Source organism: Lathamus discolor, chromosome 1, assembly GCF_037157495.1.
Source record: "Lathamus discolor isolate bLatDis1 chromosome 1, bLatDis1.hap1, whole genome shotgun sequence".
Lineage (NCBI taxonomy): Eukaryota > Metazoa > Chordata > Aves > Psittaciformes > Psittacidae > Lathamus > Lathamus discolor.
The window spans coordinates 31048352-31065990 of NC_088884.1; the positions used below are offsets into that span (position 1 = coordinate 31048352).

The 17639-nt window shown below is 40.5% G+C and overlaps 1 protein-coding gene and 2 long non-coding RNA genes across 4 annotated transcripts in view; 2 read left to right on the top strand and 1 right to left on the bottom strand.

Moving 5' to 3' along the window:
* The window catches only part of GSAP (gamma-secretase activating protein), a 47036-nt gene extending 34757 nt beyond the window's left edge, over positions 1-12279 (bottom strand). The window contains exons 1-8 of one of the 2 annotated variants that reach the window (XM_065666787.1): positions 12033-12279; positions 8641-8714; positions 4171-4227; positions 3389-3458; positions 2966-3022; positions 2792-2880; positions 2326-2395; positions 1223-1269 (exon numbers count right to left, since the gene is read on the bottom strand). In XM_065666787.1, the coding sequence (XP_065522859.1) occupies positions 1223-1269; positions 2326-2395; positions 2792-2880; positions 2966-3022; positions 3389-3458; positions 4171-4227; positions 8641-8714; positions 12033-12117 (549 nt within the window). In that variant the 5' untranslated portion in view covers positions 12118-12279. Of the gene's footprint in view, positions 1-1222; positions 1270-2325; positions 2396-2791; positions 2881-2965; positions 3023-3388; positions 3459-4170; positions 4228-8640; positions 8715-8989; positions 9313-12032 lie in introns of those variants that run through there. The other variant, XM_065666797.1, reaches the window with a different exon arrangement.
* On the top strand, positions 2998-10571 carry LOC136008055 (uncharacterized). Its single transcript, XR_010609960.1, has 2 exons — positions 2998-3059; positions 10403-10571. It is a non-coding gene; the product is annotated as an uncharacterized LOC136008055 (long non-coding RNA).
* A 3562-nt stretch (positions 12280-15841) lies between the features above and the next one.
* Positions 15842-17233, top strand: LOC136007092 (uncharacterized). Its single transcript, XR_010609468.1, has 2 exons — positions 15842-16200; positions 16819-17233. It is a non-coding gene; the product is annotated as an uncharacterized LOC136007092 (long non-coding RNA).
* Positions 17234-17639: the final 406 nt, after the last annotated feature.

Sequence of the window (17639 nt, forward strand, 5' to 3'; positions counted from 1 at the left end):
ATGTAAAAAGGTGCTTGTATCAAATATGCCTCTTTTTTAGCTGGACAAAGTCCACCCTTGCTGTTTGCAAGGTGCTCAGTTTAATGAAACGAGAAGCACAGTTTTCAGGGTACACCTACTACCAAGTATTTTCTTTGAAATGTCTTTGCTTGTAAGAAATTCACCACTTAAGCTGCTCAAAGTGAATTAAGAAAAGCAGACAGCATGCTTCATCATAGAGAAACAGAGAGGAGTGAAATACCACAGTCAGTTCAGAACCAGCCACATTAACTATTGAAGGAAGATATGTTAGCTCCAAAAGGATTTCTGTCCAAAGTCTCAGCCACATGATGGAGAGTACTGGCATTAGGGAAAGGGCTAGAACTGTAGAAAACCATTGGGATTGTATAAAGGCACTCTTGAAAGATGTAGGGAGACTTCCTGTCAACCAAACAAATCTGTTTGTTAGAAGGACATCAGATTCATCTGTTATTTCTGATGACAGTCTTCACTACTGTAGTGTAGCAGATAAAACCCATCTGCAATTAAAAGCAATGATAAACTTTGAGAAAACCATGAAAGACTTCAAAACGACTTAAAATCAGTCCTTATGTTTTCCTTCCCAGCTTACATTTGCCTAGATAAGGTGAAACATTGGCTTGCATGACACAATTCTTTACTATAATAAATGTCTGTTTATTAATAATAAATCTTCTAAGCAAAACATCCACAATCTGTTGAAGAAAAATTCCTATTAAAAACAGGAAAAAGATGAGGGGAAAAAAGTGACTGGAATATTCACAGTACTTGAAGCATACCTAAGTTTTATGTCTTTTGTTTGTTTACTTGTTTTTTAAATGAATCCTTCACTGGGACACACAGACACTCAAAAGGCTAAGTTTGGAAGGTGACTGCAAATATTTTAAATGGCTTAAAAATGTGCATTTATTTAATTATTAAAAACATATTTATTTAACACTTACTCCCAATTTCTATCATGCAGACACATTCAACAACAAACGAAAAATAATCAAATAAGTAATTTTCCCCATAGATTACAGAGTTTGCAAGTTTCTCAATAGGCTTTGTGGTTAGCTTCTTAAGTTGCCATCTTATCAGTACTTTCTTTACTATGCTTTGTGGTGTCCAAGTATAAAACTACACAACAGTCAGCTAAAATTACAGGTATTTAAATTTTCAATTAAAGCAAAAAACCCTTGCAGCCCCGTATTTTAAGTCTTACCACTTTGTGTTCTTCTGCAACAACACGAATCTCAAATTGTTCAATATCTTTAAAATACACCAGAAAAAAAAAAAGTCATTACAAACATACATTTTTATATGCTTTTATACAGCTTATTAAACACTCTCACCTCTTAGAATGCTGTAAGAAAATATTAGGGCCAGGAAAGTTCAACTCAGCATAAGAGGAAACCTGTGATACATGAAGCCACGTGCCTATGCAAACACCTGGACTCTCTTCCTTTCCTGAGCTGAGGGTGGCTTCAGCCATACCATCTTGTGGAAAAAATTCTGTGCCATCAGTGGAGCACTGCAGGAGGATGCTAACTGCAACATGCCAAACCAAGCTAAAGAGCACACACAGAAAGGCCACACGGAGCTGCATGCCTGTGCCCAACCCTGTTTCACTTCCTTCCACCACACAGTCCTTTTCCGTGCAAAACTCCTAAAGTTATTGATCATTTGCCTGCATGAAGAGTGCAAGATTCACCCAGCAGATGTTCTAAGTGTTTCTGATACAGTTCACAGCACTATGTGAATGTATTTAGTAGGTGAACTCTGCCCACATAAGTCAAAGTACCTAACGGTTCGTGTCTAGCTTAGCAAAGACAGCCTCTCCAAAGAGATGGGAAAAGAAATTTCTATAATAAGATGGAAAGGCAAGAGGGATAAACAGCCTTTTCCAGATGTCCACCTCTATCCATTGCCTCCCATTAAATTAGGCTGAACATGCAATGTTAGCTGAATTCGAAGAACTACTGTCATATTCTTATCCCACTTATCACACAACTAAATCACAATCCATCTCTCAGTCAGTATCTGCTCTAAATTTATAGACAGCTATAAAAGTTTTTGTTATTATTTTTAGAAATAAAGGTAACTGATGAATGCATGAACTAAGCAAACGATTGCAGTCAAAGCTGGCCATTCTGCTAACACTGAAACAAAAAAATCCCATTAAATTATACAGTTATCTGCAATACCTACAATAGCTTTCACTCTGTTTTCCCGTTCTTTTCCAAAAGTCTACCAAAAATGTAATCTATAATGAGGATCTTAAAATAAAAGAATATGTATATACACACTATCAAAATATTAACTCACATTTATCTTCTGAAACTAGCAAGAGGCGACTTTCTGTAGAAGCATTTCTGCCTTCAACTGGATAAAGAAACTAAACAGAAAGTTTAACAAAAGTAAGTAAATAACCAGAGTACTTTAGAACATTAATCTAAAACAGTGGGGTTAGCTGGAAAGTTACATATTTTTAAATTAAGACAGGCACACTAATGATATTTAATTAATAAAAATAGCTATTATTACAGACTAATACTCACCAATGACTATAATTGCAAGCTTCATGGGACTGAAGAGAAATAAGAAAGTAGCTTTCATGTCAAAGAAATGTCCTACATCAAACATTTTATGAAGTTTCTCACTTTTTTCATGCTATGAAACAAACTCTGTAACAGTTGCAAGGTAAGGTGAGATATTTCTGCACTCCACCACTCTTTCCTCTCTAGAACAGTGGATTAAAAAGGTTTATATTTAGATTAGTTGAATAATTTACCTGTACTTGAACACAGCTATCCACAGCCTTTAGGACTCTCACATTATTAATGGGATGAATTTCAATTAGCAAGGCTAAATACTTGGATACTGCAAAAAGAACATGGTTTAGGTAACATTAATTTTTAGCAAAAGAATGCAATATTTCAAACAGTATTGAAACAATCCACAGTACCTGACTGTAACAGCTGACTTACTCTTTCTTCCTCAGTATATTGACGGAAGCTGACCGCTAAGGGGAAAAAGACAAAAACCAAAAACATTCCACAGTGAGTTTGCACATTTGACATTAATCCTATCAAACATTCTTGGAGAGCAAGCAGCACAATTTTTTTTACCAAAAGCATTTATATTAAAGGAACAGAAGCTTTTCTAGATGTAGGAAGCATGTATAAAGAGGGGAAAGCGAACGACAGTATCATTACAGCTGTGCCTTTGTTACCTACATTATCTAGCGACGGATCAACTGAAATGCATAGACAGCTGTAAGCAACACAAGGAACAAAACAGATTTAAGTAATTCTAGACCCAAATACACCATCCTACTAAACTAAAAGACAAAGCACACAACAAAAATAATGATAAAACACCTATTTACCCAATAATGTCCTTTCATTGTTGACAGAACAACTGATGATGCGGAGATCCCTCTCAAACATATAGAGGTGCTATAAAGAAACATATAAATGCTAATAAATTAATTTTAAATCCATCTAATTACTTCTCTGTAGCAAAACACTGCTGACCAGTACATCAGTTTCGTTTTTAAAACAAATAATTTCATGGCCAGAAGAAACATATTTCAAGCCTCAATTGTATCATTTCTTTTTTTTCTCCTTTGTTTACTTCTTACTGGTTCTTTTGAGCTCTACATTGCCACTAGAGCAGCACAGCAGACCTCTATGTAAACACAAAATTTCACCCATTTCATACTGTTATGGGGACACCTGCAACAGCACGTTATGATTCCAGCCACTGAATTGCAGTACATTCAGTTTTAGAATAATTTCTTACAAGTTGTAGCAGCAACCACACTGAGGTTCTCTTTCATAACAAAGAAAAACCCCAAAATTTACTTTTTAGCATACGTGTTCACTAAGAAGAGGAGCAGAAAGGGCTTGAACTGGTTGTTCAGAAGTAAAGACTGCAGACATGATGCTTTACTGCTCCCAAATCATTCAGACGTTCCGTAATGTTCTGCATATTAATACTACTGAGCATCATTCATATACCGTTCTGGTCTCTTTTCTGTTTCAATCAAGTATCCACTGTTTCAAATAAGCATATACTACTTAAGGATACAGCAAACTGTGCTGCAAGGCATCCAAATCTGAAATGCTGCAGCACTTTGACCAGGGAAAACACTAGCCATGGTCTCACCTCATTTTGTTTAGTTTGAGGATCGTACAATCCGATGTGCGTATTTCTCTGATTTCCCTATGGATGAAAACAAATTAGCACTGGCAACGTAAATATATACAAAGTTAAACATTGATTTATTTTTTCCTACCTCCCTCTCCTCTTCCCCCTGCCCCTTGACACCCATCCTCACACACACCCCTGTCCTATAAACAGGCAGTTAATCACCTAATGCCAAGAAAGCGAGGCAAAAAACAAAGATTATTTTTTTTCTTTTAGAACTAACACATGGGATAAAGTTGAAATGTGGCCAATCTGCAGCCCACAAGACATTGCATAAGCCAAGTGCCTCTCCTCATTTTGGTTCTAAACTGGGTATAGTTATAGGCAGCCGGACCAGGACAAGAGATGTCTGTACAAGAACAAAAGGGGATGCTACGGCTTCTGGAATGTTTAAGGCTGGTCTTACAAACCTCACCAGCTCAGTGGGCTGCTGCTCCAAAAGGGAGCACAGAAACATCAAACGTCACCAAACACAGCTTCCAGCAATCTGGCTGCAGGCTGGAAAAGGATTTCAGCTCTGGCTTAGGAAATGATTGTTTGAAGGCTAAATATATTTCACAAGCTCAGATGACACCTTTAGCCTGCTGCCTTTGAAAAGAAGCATAATACACATCCTTTTTAGCTGACTGGTAACAACATACAATGATCTTGTTTGTGGCACTTCTAAGATTATACAAATCACAACTTTTCTTCTTGGTAATTTTTACCATGCTGTAAATAGTCAAAATTTATTTGACAAAAAGCTGCTTGGCAGCATATATTGTGCACCAGTTCAAGCTGAAGTCCATTAATATACTCTAGGTATAGGCACTAAATTGCTGAATTGTTGAAATGTAATCCAGCCACACACACTTGTACTCAAACAGTGAGCATCATTGTTTTTAATTACAGCTTGTGGGGAGAGGGGAGAAGTCTGTGGTTATTTACAAAGTTATGGCATCTTGCTTTGTGAAGTTAAAACAAAAGCCTGAGTATTCTCTTCCTAAGGGGTCTATTTCTGATTGTCTCATTATTGTTGTGGCACTGACAAAAGTCTTTGATTTCTGATTTAAACAAGGAAAACAAAATGTCTTTGTATCAAGACATGGCTTCAGGCCTTCTAATTTAAGGTTAAGCAAGTGCTTTCACAGATAACCATTCTTTCCCAGTGTGTCTGAAACACTAGCGTCCTCCGTACTTAGCCACTGAAAAATATACTTTATAAGTAACAGGACTACATAAGTGCCCGTATCTACACATAAGCTGAAACACTTGTTTTCATGTTTTCTCTGAAGTTTCTCATATTGCCTTGCAAAACAGAACTGCTGACACCGGAATTCACTTCTGTTAAAAGTATCTTCCTTTACACTATCAACCTCACAAAAGATAGACACTGTCAAAAGTACAGTATAATGTAACAATAAAATAAGCTTGAAAATACAGCTCATTCTTCACTTTTCCCTGATTTCACACAGAATGCACTGGATTTTCTTCCACTTAGGAGACAATTGTTGTTTTCTATTTCCATCTATCAATCAGGCAACAAGCCAGGGCAGCTCCATTTAGTTTACATCCTTGCTTCTGCTCTGTCCTCACTGAGAATGTCACAGCTAAAGTTTGCTGCTATAAAACCAGCAGGAAAGGCTCGCAGACATATAGCTGTGTCTCACAAAAGTGGTAGCTCATTAGTTAAGGTTTATCATGAAGGAGGAGAGAAAGAAAGAGATATTAAACTGCCTTAACAACTCAGCAAGGTCTGTAGTTCGTTAGAAGCTATAATTACATTGTGATTTCACCAATATAAGTTTAAGGAAACAGAAGGACTAACTGCAGATACAAAAAGCAGTCTGTTTCACCCAGGTAAGCCTTCCAGTGTGATGATGTATATTAGTAGAACAGAATAGTAAAACACAAAGAATACTTATATTTTAGAATGTTTGTAAAAATTTAAAAGAAGTGTCAAACTGGAGCCTCAAACTACTCATCATTCACTAAGATGCACACACCAAGATGTTTTTTCTTCCATGTAAATATGAATAGATACTCCTCTTAAAATGTTTGCAGTAAACCCCAAAACCACAGAACTATACCCATACACTGTCAATAGACTGTTTCAGAAAAGGAAACATTTGGATTGAATCCTTATTAAGTCAGTAGGGAAGTGTAAAAAGAGAGAGACACACAATACTCCCAAAAACTGTGTAGCGTTCTACTCTTAAGGGGGAAGAGGGTTGGGTAGGGGGAAAATCAGTCCTGCTTTAAGGTACCACAGTCCTGGGGTGTGACTGCAGCTGACACAGACATAACTCAGTTAGAAAAGTATATATATCAGGGAAGGCCCAGTGTTAGCAGCTCAGGACCTAGCCTGTTCAGGACACTGAGCTAGTGCTACACAGCCACAGCCTGGGCCATCACGTGTGTTCCTACCAATATACAAGCCACCTAGACTAACATGAGCTTTGGCACTGACATACCCACATATTCTTATCATGAATGCAGACAAGTGTGGATGTACTGACTCCCACTGACATCAACAGCACCTCAGTGGGTACAAACACTTTCAGCTGATGAGCAGAATTTTTACTGACCCGACAAAGAAATGTGTACCACCACAACTTCTTTCTGGGAGAAGCATCATATATTTAATGAAATACCACTTTAAGATACATTTGTTTGTGAGAAATCTCCTGGAAGTATCTTCCAGTTTGCCCATTAACAACTGCAAAATACACGTCTAGTAGAAGCAAACAAAATATGGCTGCATTCTTCCCAATTGAGGAATAAACAGATGCTGGTTCTTCTGCAGGCTGACTCACTCAGGAGAAAATGATCAGGCTATGTCCTGGTAAGAGAACAGGAAAAGCAGCAGCAGCAGGATCTCCTTCCTCTTTCACCTTCACATTTGAGAGGTGAAAACTACAGCACAGCTGTGCAATTTGCTAGTTCCAGTTATCAGACTCTGTCATTCAGCCATTCCTACCACACAGGCTGCAGAGGTCACCTTATTCCCAAAATTTGGAAAGAGAAACTACAGAGAATTTTTTCAGTGTCTTCCTATGCAGCCTTTACCCCTAGGTTCAGTGAACTAAGCCTAGGTGTTGAAATGCTCCTTAGAGTCACTGGCCTATTCAGTCAATAGAGTCCAGTGGATACTGGCACCTCCTACACCCCACACACCTCTTCCCAAAGTACAGGCTACAACTGGTGAGTTCTCTAAGCTCTACCAACTGTTTTGACCAGATCCCCACTGAATACAATGGGTGCTCAGACACCTAGCTCACAGGCAGACCTGGGTCTAGCTGTGTGAACCCTGAGCTACATCTCATGCCTTGTGCCAGTTGCAAGAGCCTGAACAGCACACAAGACAGTTGGAATTTGCTGTCAGAAGTCCAAAAAAGCTTTCGGTGAGATTCCACAGACATTAGAAAGCAGCAACATCACACATACACAGTACCACATCTCCTGTTGGTTACATGGTTTACTTTCATTAAGCCTTTCTACAGTTCTGAGCAATGAAAAAAATATTTTGACACATTCTTTAGTGTTGTTTTTATGGTTACTGTTGTCTTGTAGAGACTCCCCTCCCTCTGCCTGTACTAAAGGAAACATCCACCCACACCTGATGAAGGCCTCACCTCTTCCCTTAACCCTAGGGAAGCTGGAGAGTTTTAGCATTGTTGAGCTGGAGGGGAACATGAGGTAGCCCTATCCTACTGGAGTCTGCTACCTCCGATCTGTACTCTTCAGGAACCAGGATCTTCCAAAACCCAGCTGCGTCTACCAATTTCTCCAAGTTGCACAGACTTGCCTCATCAAAGCGAAACCTTCGCAAGCCATTTAAAAATCACTTGGAACTACAGGCATTTCAACCTAAAGCTATACATATGCCACAGAGAGCAGGATCCTGTGTTAAAAAGCAGGGCTCAGGATACTTCAAGACATCAAATAAACAATAGTTACTTCAGACTACTTGCAATAAATTGCTGTAGATGAATCTTTAAGTAACAAAGAAGAAAGGCAGAAGCAGAATTAATGTTAGCTAAATGGCATCTTAACATATATATTGGCAGGAGGAAACATTTAACTAAAGCAGTGCCCAGGAATTTAATAATCAGACTTCCCTGAGAAATTCTGAGGATGAAAGAATGTGCTGCTTATGAAGAGTTTATCTGTTAAAGAAATCACATTTCATTCAGGGTGAGACTCTGGCCCCCAAAAATATCAACAGCAGAACCCCTATGGACTTAATGAGATAATCTCTTTACTCTCCATTTCATTATTCGTAACCTTTGTCTGAAGAGGAGATGTGCATTTTCCCATTGCCCAACCCCTCGAATTGCAATCAGTTGAATTTTCATGTTCTAACCCTCACAAGGAGCCAATTAGGCATAGATACACATACAGAGTTATTCTCTGCTAAATTTCCATTAATTTCTGAGACAGACTTACCTTCCAGGTATAAATAATTTTTCCATTTCTTTCGACATTCACAATGTAGAGGGCTGATGAATTCTCAGAAGTATCTGAAATGATAAGAATCAAAAGGCACAGAATTTTCACTTGAGCTGCTTGACCTAAGCACACTTTATGCAAAGATATATTTTTAAATATATTTTTACTTAAGTATTTATTTGTACATGCCAAAATTATTCCCTTCTTGAAAAAAGAGAATATATCTTATACCACGATTTAAATCTGACCAATTTCAATACAAAATAGTTAAGGGGTTTCAAAACACATAAATTAGTTATGTGAACTCCTAACTCTTCATTATACCTGTCATTCTAATGGTCACTACCTTTTGTGATGCTTTTTCAGTATCTTCCATTTACAGGAGGATAAAAAAGTCTTATGTATTCATTATACACAGCGTGCAGTTCAAACGGTGAAGCTGCCCTCCAATCCTAAGAATACTACAAAGAGATAAAACTAGCCCAAGTAAAGTGTCACTTACTCCCACCTGCCCCTTCAGCATCCCAAAAGAATGCCTGTAAACAAACTACATCTTCAGAGATTATTCTACAACTGTAACACCATCACAACCACCCTCCAAAAAAAACCCAAAGCCAAGAATCAAAAGATTAAACACCATATATATATGTATATAAATAGATGGAACATATTTTCACGTATATAAAAATATGGAACATACCTACAGGTACAAGAGAATAAAGCAATGTAGCTCAGGAGATATGACGTGGGGCATGAATTAAAGAGTAGAGTTAAAAGGGAAACCCATGAAATGGAAGCTAAGATGGACACAGAAAGAGAAAAGCACATCTGAACAAAGCAGCACAAAATAAGAAGAAAAACACAAGAAAAAATTATAAAGTATCATACCCAAACTTTCCTGATGCTGCTTTTCTATTTTCTAATCTTTGCAGCCACTTAAAATGTGTTCACCTCGGATGGCTAAAAGTGTCACTAAAAGTGGAAGTTTTGCCCTTAATAAGGCACAACTGGTCCTAGTTTTAAGATAAAGGCAGCCTGCATTTCAGTAAGCATCAGCAAAAACAATTCTCCATAACTCTCGTCACATATTTAGTCAAGTTCAACACTATTTACTTTGCAGTTATCACAAAGCATTGATAGAAGACATGTGAAACTTAGTTTCACAAGCCTGATATTATGAACTGGCTTGTACAGCTCCCAGTGATAAGAAAAAAGCTTTTTTTACAAGTACTACCAGAAGGAAACAAATTCTATATTTTACTGTGAGAGGACAACAAAAATCCTTAGTGCACATTTAACAACGCACCAAGTGCACACTTAACGAGGCATCACTGGTTTGAGATCGCTCAAAATACACTACAAAGTAGGGCTAGCTGGTGATGATTGAGAAAGGCTCAGATAACCATATGCTCAGCTCTTCTTTTAGTGGAAACTTCCCAGAATTTAACCACCACCTCAAACTTTCAAGATGAGTACTAGAGTCTCCACACTTCTCTCTCATACAGTACTTTCTCAGAAGAGAATTTAGGTAGAGAACAAGGTCCACAAGACATCTCTGTATCAACAAATTTCTCTATCACCTAATCCAGAGATCTTAAAAGTGTTGAAAAAGTTCTCTACCAGAAGTGATACAGTTCATGTCACTGAACATTGTCAGTGAGAATAGGGAGCCAAAGAAGAAATAGCAATCACCTCTGCCCTTGGAAAGTCTTGCAGTAAAACTGCACATAGAATTACAACTTCTTTCTCATCCCCACAGGTGAGACCAGCTGATGAAGGGCTGCAGAAGAACCAACCCAACCTGCCTGCCTGGCAAACAACTCTTATCAACATACTCAGAAGAATGCAGGGTTTGATTTCCTGAAAGCCATTACACGCAGCTCATACAAAAAAAAGTGGAATAAAGAGAACAAGACTGGTTTATTTCACTTGCAGCTCGCTTCTCTTCAGTTGCTTCCAGCTCCCATGCCATTAGAAATTCCTATATGCTGCCAAGGGCTTTCAAGTCCTCAGGAAAGAAAACTATAAATAACATCTGAAACCACTGGCACAAAGTACTGTAACTCCTGAAAATCACCTGCTCTCTGTGCACAGGTATTTCTTTAACATTTAAATGAAACTTTTTAGATTCCTACCTCCCACCTCCACATCCCTAATACAACAGGACTACACAACAGGAAGAAGTCAGTATACACAGACAAAAGTTGAAATGCAGTATAGCAATGCTGGTATCTGACCAGATGCACCTTCCAGCCTCGATTCTTCTGGTTCTGTATTACAAGAGAAATCTACTGCACAAAGAGTTTGTATTATGTTTTAAAAAGCTGAGTACAATTGTCCCATTCCCAAACACAGGTCAACACCACTTTGAGACTATGTTATAACACAAATTCATAGGTTGACTCAAATGCATCACAGATGAACTGATAAATTTACAGGTTAAGTGATAATGCATGAAGAATCTCAGAATTTTACCTCAAACCCCTTCAGTGCACCATTCAACAGCATTCAGCAATCTAGTACACATGAAATAATTTTTTACAGCTTTTGTAACTGATGGCTTGGTAAATTATTTTACAAAACCAAAAAAGCTGATACTTTCTGGTTGACCTTTACCAAATTCTTACTAATATTTGATAACAGCCCCTCAACACGGGAGCAAGTTAAGCATTTTGAGTTCATTAAAAGCAACTAAAGGATCAGAGGTTTCAAGTTCATCACACAGTGCACTGACATCTATTCCTACTAAAGCAATTATCATTACACTAGGGGTTTTTTTAGGCTAAGTTTTCTATCAGAACTAAGCCAGCTGCCCTGCAGATGAATGAGAACAAACAAGCAAAAAACCACAGGGCCACGAAGGCCAGAGGGAGTCATCCTTTGTTTTTCCCAAACATGACATCAAGCCCCTGCTATGCGAACCATCACACGCTCCTGTGGCAGCTAACACTTTATCTAATTTTAACTAATGCTCATTTACCACATAGAAAAGAAGTGTTTGGGGGCTTTCTTTCCTGACAGAAAGGGGAGCAGTGAAGGAGGGCGCCATGCTAAAAGTCTCTGGGGGGTGGGGGAACCCAAACGCGTGTGAAGCGGCAGCAGACGGGCTGCGGGGTGCGGCTGACGTGCAGGACCGCTCTCGGATGAGGGCAGCTCCTTGAAGACCTCCCCGCCTCAACTTCCCCCGGCCACCGGCGGGGCGACCCCCAGCGCACACTGGGCCCCGGTGCCGGCACAGTTCGCTGGCTCTGGAGACCGGCCGCGGGAAGGGTGAGGGGGGCAACGGCCGCTCCCCTGCCCGGCTCCGGAGGGGGGCACTCGGCGCCGCTATTACCCCGAGCCCCCGCGGCCGGAGGCGGCGGGCGCGGCCCTCCCTGGGAGCGCGTTACCTAGAGCCGCGGCCCAGCCCCGCGCCGCCAGCCAGGGGACCACATCCCTCTGCAGATCAAACTCGGCTACCAGGTGAAGCAGCATGCCGCCCTCCTCTCGCCCCGGCCCACACGGGACGCAGCACACCCGCCAGCCTAGGGCGTCCCGACGGCCCTACTCCCCCCAGCTCCTGCCGCCGGCCCTCCGCACTATCTCTGCTGAACAGCCGCCGCCATGGGCCTGCCCGCTCGGGCCGCCTCGGCGCCCATTGGGAGCGGCGGGTGTCACTCAGCTGCCGGCCGCGCGGAGTGGCTGGGCGCGCTCCCACCTCCCTCCGTCCCCCTCAGCCAGGGGCGGGCGGACGCGCTGAGGGGTTCCGGGGGGGGCAGGTCCGGCTTCGGGGCCCGGCGTTGTTCCGCTTCCTACCGGCGGTAGTGCCCCGGAACCTCGCCAGGGGCGCAGGGTGCGTGAGATGTCGGGGGGGCTTCAGGTGGACGCGAAAGGCATCGTTTGCCTGTTGGCGCCCGGGCTTCTCCCGGGGCATGCTGGAGGAAGGGGTGATGCTTTCCGAAGCTTCACGCGCGGAGTGCGCAAAGTGCCTGAAAGAGTTACCTGCGGGTGAGGTCTGTTGTCAGGCTTCAGCCCCCCGGTGTCTGCTGATCAGAAAGCCCCAGCTGTGAAGGCTCCATCCCTGGCAGTGTTCAAGGCCAGGCTGGACAGAGCCTTGGGTGATATGACTTGGTGTGAGGTGTCCCTGCCCATGGCAGGGGGGTTGGAACTTGATGATCTTAAGGTCATTTCCAACCCTGACTATTCTATTATCTGTGACCCGCACATTCCCCCTGGAAGTGCTGTGTGTTTTCAGGAATTCCAAGCAGCATTCCCATTTTCTAAGACCATGCAGTCTGAAATGTGGAATAGGTCGAGTCTTTCAGTGCAAACTGCTTTGGCAGAGTTTAGAATGTCCTCTCAGATTAGGCCTGACCTAATCCTGCTTTTCATCTGTCTACTAGCAAGGGAACTAAAGCTTAGTGTGATTTTAGGGAGTTTTGTGGTTGGTTGCTTGGTTTGGGGTCTGGTTTTCTTTTACCTTTTGAAAACACTTGTCACACTGATAAGATGCTACTCCATGGCTATCTATAGCCTGCCTGTAATTACCATTTCCCTTCTGACATGTGCTGGCTGATGTCAGCCAGCTAAAAGTGGCATGAAAGTGGAGATGTGGTAAGAGCACACACCAAACTAGACGTACGCCAAGTACAGAACAGCTTGAGCCTGCTCTAAAAGGTGATCCAGTACCAAGTTTTTTCCCTGTTATTTCTACCTTTCGAGCTATATAAAGATGAGATGAGAATCAGGTACGTCTGCAAAGTGCCAATGAAAGGCAAGTTGGTAATCAAATTGCAACGCAGACATATGGTATCTCTTAAACCATTTTGCCAAGTTCTACAATTTTATCACAAGTTTCATAATCAGCATTCTAAAAGCTTCTCGGATCAAATGACTCTGCAAGAATTTCAGCTTATATTTTCACTGTTGTGAAATAAAGCTTGAAAATGTGACTGGAATATTTATTTCAGAGGCAAAAGCAGAAAACAGACAAAAGGTCCCAAATGAATGCATTCTTTAAGAGATGAGGTGGGGCTAATCCATGATTATGAGTATTTGGGAATGACACAGCCGGAAGGCAAGCAAAGGAGGGAAATGAAGCCAATGAGGTGACTGATTCTGCAAGTATGTGCAGAAGGGGATTTTTCTTATGGAGTAAGTCTCCTGTGCCCAGTGCTATAGAGTACATTGAAGGCCAGGATGAAGCCAACTGGCAGAATTTTTGCTTCTGCTGTAAAGCAAAACAAAAAGAAATATGGAGATGTGTTACAGAGAGGCTGCCTGTAACAGCAGACTCCAAATGCAAAAGGAAAAGAAAGAAGTATAGCTGCCTAGTTTGATGGTCCTGCATTAAAACAAAACCCAAACAACTCTTGTCACTGTTCTTTTGTTTCAAAATCAGGCACGTCATAGAGTTCTTGAAAGAGAGCCCACATAACTGATGGATGAATTATTCTCTGATATTTACAGACCAAGAATCATACGACAGTGCTGTTCTTCTAGAGTATCTTACACAATATGTGAAAGGCCTTTCAGACAGTAGGAGCTGCACGTAGTTAACCAGCTGGTTCTTCTGTAGAGCTTAAGCTGGTTAACATGGTTAAAGGAAGTTGTAAATGTTCTTAGTTGATGCGAGCTGATGAGTGGCTACACAGGCAAGTTAGTGTGGAGGAGATTAATTCACTCTTGGCTTGTGCATAGGATCTATTCTATAGTCCTTATTCAGCAAAGAACTGCAGGAGTTTGTAAGGTTGCTAGAAGTGTTTGTACAAGACTTCACAGTCAGATATGCGGTAGGAAAAACCTTTGAGGAAATAGTTAACAAAGTTTCCTCTCAGCCTGGGTTTTCACTGCAAAGGATTCTTCATTATTTTTGTATGCCCAATACATTTGTATTATCTCACTGAATTTTATAATTATGCTTTCTCAAGACTCCTGGTATAGAGTGGGACCTCACCTCCAGTGCACCATCCCAGCAACTTGAAAGCTTCCTTGATGTTAGTCCCTGAAACTGAGGCAACAGATATTCTCTCAGAAGTTTCCCTGTCTTTTTAGTGAGAAGAAGGAAGTGGTAGCCTAACAGATTAAGAGATTTAAGAAACAGGAAGGGATGAGGTGATTTGTGATGACTGTCAAGGTTTAGAGACAGAAAAGAGCAACCACGTAGAGATGGGGAAATCAGTGCCAGCAGGAGCTGAAGGAACTGACAGGAGGAAGGAGACAGAACAGAAGAGAATGAGGAAGAAGGAATCTGGAAAGACAAGCAAAGGTTTATAACCTAGGTAGAACTAAGGTCAGTCTTCCCAGAATTGACTTCAGGATTCTAGAATTTCTCTGTTGTCTAGCAAATGATTTGAAATCCACTATTTTCAGTGGCTTACCCGTATGAAAAGACAAGATATTACTTTGTCCAGTTTCTTTGGTTCAAGTGATAAGGTTTCCTTGTGAGTATTAAAGGTCTGGCACTTCTGATGACCCCTGGGCCTGTCACTATTACTCCATGGTATGATCATCTATGCTTTCTCAAAAAACCACGCAAAATTATATCTAAAAATGACAATAAAACTGCTTCTGGTTTAGATAACAGTCTTACTTGTATCTTGTTCCATTTCTGAAATGTAATCCATGCTATGAACAAAATTAAAGGCAAATCTTAAGGAAAATGGACTGTATACTACAAGATGAATGATATTTCAAAGAGAACTAGTTAAGCTTGTATAAACAATGCTTTTTTGGCAATTTCTTATTTTGAGAGCTTAACTTACAGTCATGATTTATTTTAGAAAATACATATATCTGCATTCAGTTGCCAAAAATATATTTAAGAGAAAACAGATGGTTTGCCTGCCTGTGTGTGTGTTTATGAAGTACACAGGAAATACTTCCAAGCAAATAAATAAGCTTCACAGCAAATGGAGAAAGTGATGCAGTTTCTGAATTGATTAACCTTAGCAGTCAGACTTTTTGAATTATCACTGGAAACATCAAAAAATGCTGAGAATTGATGTCAGCATTAACCTTAAAATGAAGGTCAAGAGTGTGTGCAAGGTAGCCCGTATCTAAGAAACAGACAGTCACAGTTTTGGGGCTGCTCAGTCCTACATTTAAGGAACACGCAAACAGCCTTGGGTAAGAAATTGTAATGCCATGGAGAAAACTTAATCTACTGCTGCTCTTCCTCCTCAGGTTACCACAAAGTGTTTGCTACAGCTGCTGTCACCTGAATAGCACCTAGTGCTTTGAAGGGAGATGGGGTTTCTTCTTTCCCTTCCTATGTTCCTACTGTTATCTGCTGGTTTTATTTTCTCACTTCTACCTTTAATATCTATTTCCTTCACAACTGTAAAAGTTAATTCACAGGTCTAGAGCTTGTTACGTAAAACTCATTATTCCCTGAGCTGTCCACCTGTCTTTGCACATTAGAGGCCGTATCTACAGAGATCCAGGTTGAATTCCTAGAAGCACAACACGTTCCTCAGAAACCACAAAGCTGACTCATTCGGCGTACTTCAAGTAATAACTCAGTACAGTTTATTCTGCCACTTCAACCCTGATACATAAAAGCTTGATGCAAACGCTGTAAGTATCTAAAAACACCATTATGCTTTCTTCAGCAGGCTCTGAATTAAGACAGAGGGCCTGATGTATTCTTGATAGCATCTGCCAGCTTTGCTAAATGGAGAAAGAAGCTCTTGGTTTAAAAAAAAAAAAAAAAAAACAGCATGAAACAACCTGAATTCTTATCTCTGCCAAGTGAAATTAATGTTAGAGCCCATTTCTGACTCTTGCTTCCTTTTGCTTGCACCATGAAACCAAATTGTGAATTTCACTTTCTATTTATACTTGGTTTCCTTTTCTGATCATCATGCTCAGTTACTTTGCATTTCTAGAGCCAGGCTGAAACTGTGTATAGGCACAGGGGCTGATCCTGATGGAGCAACCTCTAGGACAGGGATATGAAACTAAAGCTTCTAGAAAAAAATGACAGATTACAGTTTTCCTTTTTTTAATCAGGAATCTCTTCTTGCCTTCACTCTCCCTCGAATTTGTAGCTGGAGTGAGTCTAGACCATAGTCAAGTAAATCATCAGAAGTTGTAGCAGCCCTGCTGATCACACTACAATCAGCATCAGCATTTTTTTTCCTACTAGTAACAATTTTTGTGCTGATTGTGTGCCCACCATCTCTTTTCAAACAGTTCATGTGGCAGCAATGACAAAATCACACCAAGAAACAAGCATGGGGCTGATGAGGGTTTGCCCCCTGTCCTGGCATGGATGAGTCTAACTTACCTTTCAGCTGTCTCAAGCAGAACAAAGCTTCTTTCATGGAAAAAAACCAACAAAGCCATAAATCATCAATGTCTTCCACATCAGGAAATTACACTTGAGGGTTCGTATGAAGAATGAATATCTGAAATAATTATTTAAACGCGTGACAGCCTGGCAAACAGCTCATGACTGCTTCGGGAAGCGCTGCTTACTGAGGGCAACCTCTTTTCCCGCCATTCCAGCAACAGAGGGTTTATTGTCATCGTGTCTAGACAGTTGTTTCCTTGAAGAATGTTTTCAGCCAGTCAAACACAAAATATATAAATAAATTGTTGTCCTCAAGGAGGTGGCTGGTATGTTTATTGAACCCTCTAGGAAACACAAGTAAGATGCAATTAGAAATATGCTGGCAGTAAAAATAAAGGCTGTGATTCAAGGTTGGTGGAATAAATACCTTCATTTCAAGTGTCTTTAATCACAGAATATCAAAATAGAGTAGTTTCACTGAAGTCAGTCAGCATCCGTTACAGATGCCAGTGCTTCACAGGCATGCTTTGCTATGCTTTGTTTAATAATTAATCATAAGAAATAGTGTTTTAACTACCAAGGAAAAAAATTCCATCTTGCTATTCAAACTCATACATATGGCACCTTCACTGTTTAAATAGTTTCATTGAAGTCAATAACATGCTCAAGCCAGTAAAGTATTTCAACTCAATGAGGCTTCTGAAACAATTAAGGTATTCCT